Source organism: Chaetodon auriga, chromosome 10 (genome assembly GCF_051107435.1).
Source record: "Chaetodon auriga isolate fChaAug3 chromosome 10, fChaAug3.hap1, whole genome shotgun sequence".
Lineage (NCBI taxonomy): Eukaryota > Metazoa > Chordata > Actinopteri > Chaetodontiformes > Chaetodontidae > Chaetodon > Chaetodon auriga.
In genome coordinates, this window is record NC_135083.1 from 9,519,219 (window position 1) to 9,522,986 (window position 3,768).

The following is a 3,768-nucleotide window of genomic DNA, read 5'->3' on the forward strand; positions in this document are numbered from 1 at the left end:
GGTGGTGACAATGAATACAGGCGTCCCTTGGGAGGAGAAGTGCCGGGATGCAAGTCTATGGCACCGTCATACAGACAGTGAGGTGGCAGAGAAGTGGTTTTGACCTTGCTGAACACCTCCCGATAGACGTGGTATTCTGGCGGCACAGCGGACAGATTGGGGTGGAGCTGGAAGAGCGTTGTTTGGCTGTGGCTTGTCAGAGGCAGACCTGATGGCAGGAGGTGCTTCATCCTGGGATGGCTCCGGTGGTCCAGTCGATGTGGGGGTTGTGCCGTCAGAGCCAAGGGAATCATCTGAAGTGACATTAAAGGTGTGGCAAGTGCAACTGGAAAGAGGTAACACTGTGTATTTTCCGAATCTGAAAAACCAAAAGACTGCTATGATATCTGAATAACCTGTGTGAGTATGTAAATCTCCCTCAGGCATTTGATGAGAGGTTTCAGGACATGAAAAGTAAACAAAAAGGAACAGAATATATTTGCAATGTTGTTCTGTGTGGAACCAGCTGATGTGCTTAAAAACGGACAACACTGAGCTATAAAGCCAGAACCTCTGACTGTCAGTCGTTCATTTCTAAAGTGGTTCTTGTAAAGATTCATTTGTGCTTGAGACTCATCAGATGCCTCACCAAGGAGAAGCAGTTCCAGCCATGGCCAAGGTTAGTGTGACATCCGTGCTCAATCTTAAGGCTGGCTTATAAGGATGACAAAGACCATATTTTTTTTTAAATCTTTTTCTTTTTAAGGTGGAATTACCTCCTCGACCACAACTGTTTGATTTCCATGGCGTCTCAATGACCGAGTATTTCACACAACGCTGGGAGACCATTCAAAACTTTCAGGCCAGGCCAGATGATATACTTATTGCAACATATCCCAAAGCTGGTCAGTCCACAAACATGAACAGGATATGCTTTTGGTTTATACTGTAGCTCTTGAATAGATGTGTGTATGGATGCGCCAGGTTTTGATTGGATTTGTATCTCTTTTATTTCCCTCGTCTTTCTTTTAGGAAACACCTGGCTCAGCTACATCCTCGAGCTGCTGCATTTTGGTCAGTCATCTTCAGAGCATCTGACATCTGTGCCACTCTATCTAAGAGTGCCCATCTTGGAGGTCACCATCCCTTCACTGGAGCCAGGTTGAAATAACAATCACATTCTGACCAGTTTTCATCTTCCACAAATGTACTTTTATTATTCTATTCCATGGTGGTAATTCTCTGCCTTTTGCTTAAAACAGCAAAATGAATTGTTTACATGGAGTTACACGTTGTTGGGTTGTATTGTTGGGTTGTATTCTAAAGGCTGTGTGGTAGGGAGTGTACCATAACTTTAAGGGACAGTCTTTAGGGTTTAGGGGCATTTAACTGTGAGGTTGCAGATTGCAACCAACTGACTACTGCTCGCCTCATCTCTCCGTTTCCAAGCATGCAGGAGAACCTATGGAGTCCGTGAAACTGTCACGATAAACGTGAAAGTCACTCTGCAGCATGGTGGACCACCTCTTGCTGTCATTATAAAGATCTCATTTTATAGTAACAAAAACACAATTCATATTTTCAGCTGATTATACACTCATGAAAAACATCAGTATGAATATTCTATTTCTGCCATAGATTCCACTAAATCTTGCACCTTGGTCCTTTATTAATATTTGGTGTATTTATCTTGGTCATTGTATCTGAATAGTTGGTGTGTAGTTGTCCTGTGTTGTATTTACCACACTGTAGAATTCACTGACATGTAAATTGTTTTAATGTTGTACAGGATCAGAGACACGCATTTATCGAGGAACAGAATTATTGGACAACCTCTCCACTTCTCCTCGACTCATTAAGACTCATCTCCCAGTTCAGTTTATACCAAAGTCCTTTTGGGAGCAAAACTGCAGGGTCAGTAGCTTGTCTGTTATTTCAACAATAAGTAGAAAAAGGTGATGATATTAAGATACAGCAATATGTGGAAATTTACTGCTTTGTTCATGTTGGTTACAAAATTGCAGTTTTAATCATTAAACCATCCAGTGGTCACAAAACAGTACATCATTTAGTTCAGTCTACTCTTTGGATTACTGTATATTGATAAATTATGAAAAAACATACAAGGCATGCATGATCAAAAGTGCCCCAAAACACATTAAGGGTAAAAATGCTTCATTCAGACAGTTAATCAGTGTACATTATAAGTATTAATGGAAGAAAAGGGATTTATGTGAAAGTGACGTAGTTTGTGGCAACAAGATCGGATATTTTAAGCCAGAACATGGTTGTTTCCTCACGTTAAGCTAAAGGTTTTTGTGTCTAAGCCTCACCAGGCCTTAAACACAGCATAACAATGATGTAAAATAAAGTTGAAACGTAACAGAACTTAAGTTTTCAACATATCTGTGGTTAAAAGAATTGTAAAGTTTCAACATGATCAGTTGTTCATAAACACTTTGCTGTGTTTTCTTGTTGTGTAGATAATCTACATGGCGCGCAATGCAAAGGACATCGTGGTGTCTTATTTCCATTTTGAGCGAATGACCTTCGTCCATCCAGAGCCTGGAGACTGGAACAGTTACTTCCAGAGATTCCTGGAGGGAAAGAGTATGTATGAGATACTATAATAAAGTTGCTCATAGTGGAGATGCTCAGATTTCCTCCACACTCCTCACATGCTTTAATTTATTGTTCTGTTGCTTTAGTGGTGTGTGGACCCTGGTATGACCATGTGAGCAACTGGTGGCAGAAGAAGCAGAGTTATTCAAAACTCCATTATATGTTCTATGAAGATCTGGCTGAGGTAATTTATGTGTTTTTTAGGTTGTCTGTGTATGTGTTCACATTGCTTTTCCATAGCTCTGCTCTTGCTGTTAATCGTGTGATGACAGTATTTGACTATTGTGCTTCCAGGATACTGGACGGGAAATAGACAAACTGTGCTGCTTTCTTGGTTTGTCTCCTTCAGCTGAGGAGCGGGAAACAATTTTAGGCAAAACACAGTTTGACAACATGAAAACGAATGACATGGTCAACTTTTCAAGGTACAAAGGGATGGATTTTAAAATTTCTCACTTCATGAGAAAAGGTACAGTGAACAGTGATATAAAACACAAGAAATGAGACAAAATTCAGTCTTCACCTTCAGCTAAAATCCATGAATGATGGTTTCATGATGGTTCTGCAGGCAAGGTTGGTGACTGGAAGAACCATTTCACTGTGGCCCAGAATGAAGAGTTTGATGAAGTCTACAAGAAGAAGATGAAGGATCCTTCACTTCAGTTTCGCACTGAACTTTAGAGGCTTGACCGTGCATATTCACACACAACCAGACGCTTCATTAGCACCGGGCTGTGCATGACAAAGAGTCCTGAAGTGACATGTGATAAAATACACATCAATGTTCAGTATGTTGTGTGTAAAATGCTAAATTTGATTGACAAGGATATTATCTAACCAGTGCAGGACATTTCTCACTATACTGATGATGAGTGATTTTATGACAAAAATCAAAGCTTCCCAGACATGTTGAATCTCCTTCTATTGTGTTTGCATTATATCACTAGTTTGTGGAAATTAATTAGATTAAAATGTATTTACTAAATTAACATTTATGCTGTGAATAACAGTTGCAATCAGTGAAAGGCTCTTGGAAAAAATTCTATTATATATTTTTTACTGAATTGTAATGACGTAGTTTACTTAGTTGTTATCAGTCCCATCTGGGGCACACGACAATTTGGAATCGATTTGTTGGTCATTAAAAAACTGCATTTACAGAAGAAT

At 39.7% G+C, this 3,768-nt stretch overlaps 1 protein-coding gene across 1 annotated transcript; it reads left to right on the plus strand.

Moving 5' to 3' along the window:
* The first annotated feature begins 649 nt into the window (after positions 1-649).
* Positions 650-3,282, plus strand: LOC143326700 (cytosolic sulfotransferase 1-like). The gene is made up of 8 exons (XM_076740506.1): positions 650-673; positions 746-884; positions 1,012-1,140; positions 1,793-1,893; positions 2,463-2,589; positions 2,688-2,785; positions 2,896-3,070; positions 3,170-3,282. The coding sequence occupies exons 1-8, from the start codon at positions 650-652 to the stop codon at positions 3,280-3,282; spliced, it is 906 nt and encodes a 301-aa protein (XP_076596621.1).
* Positions 3,283-3,768: the final 486 nt, after the last annotated feature.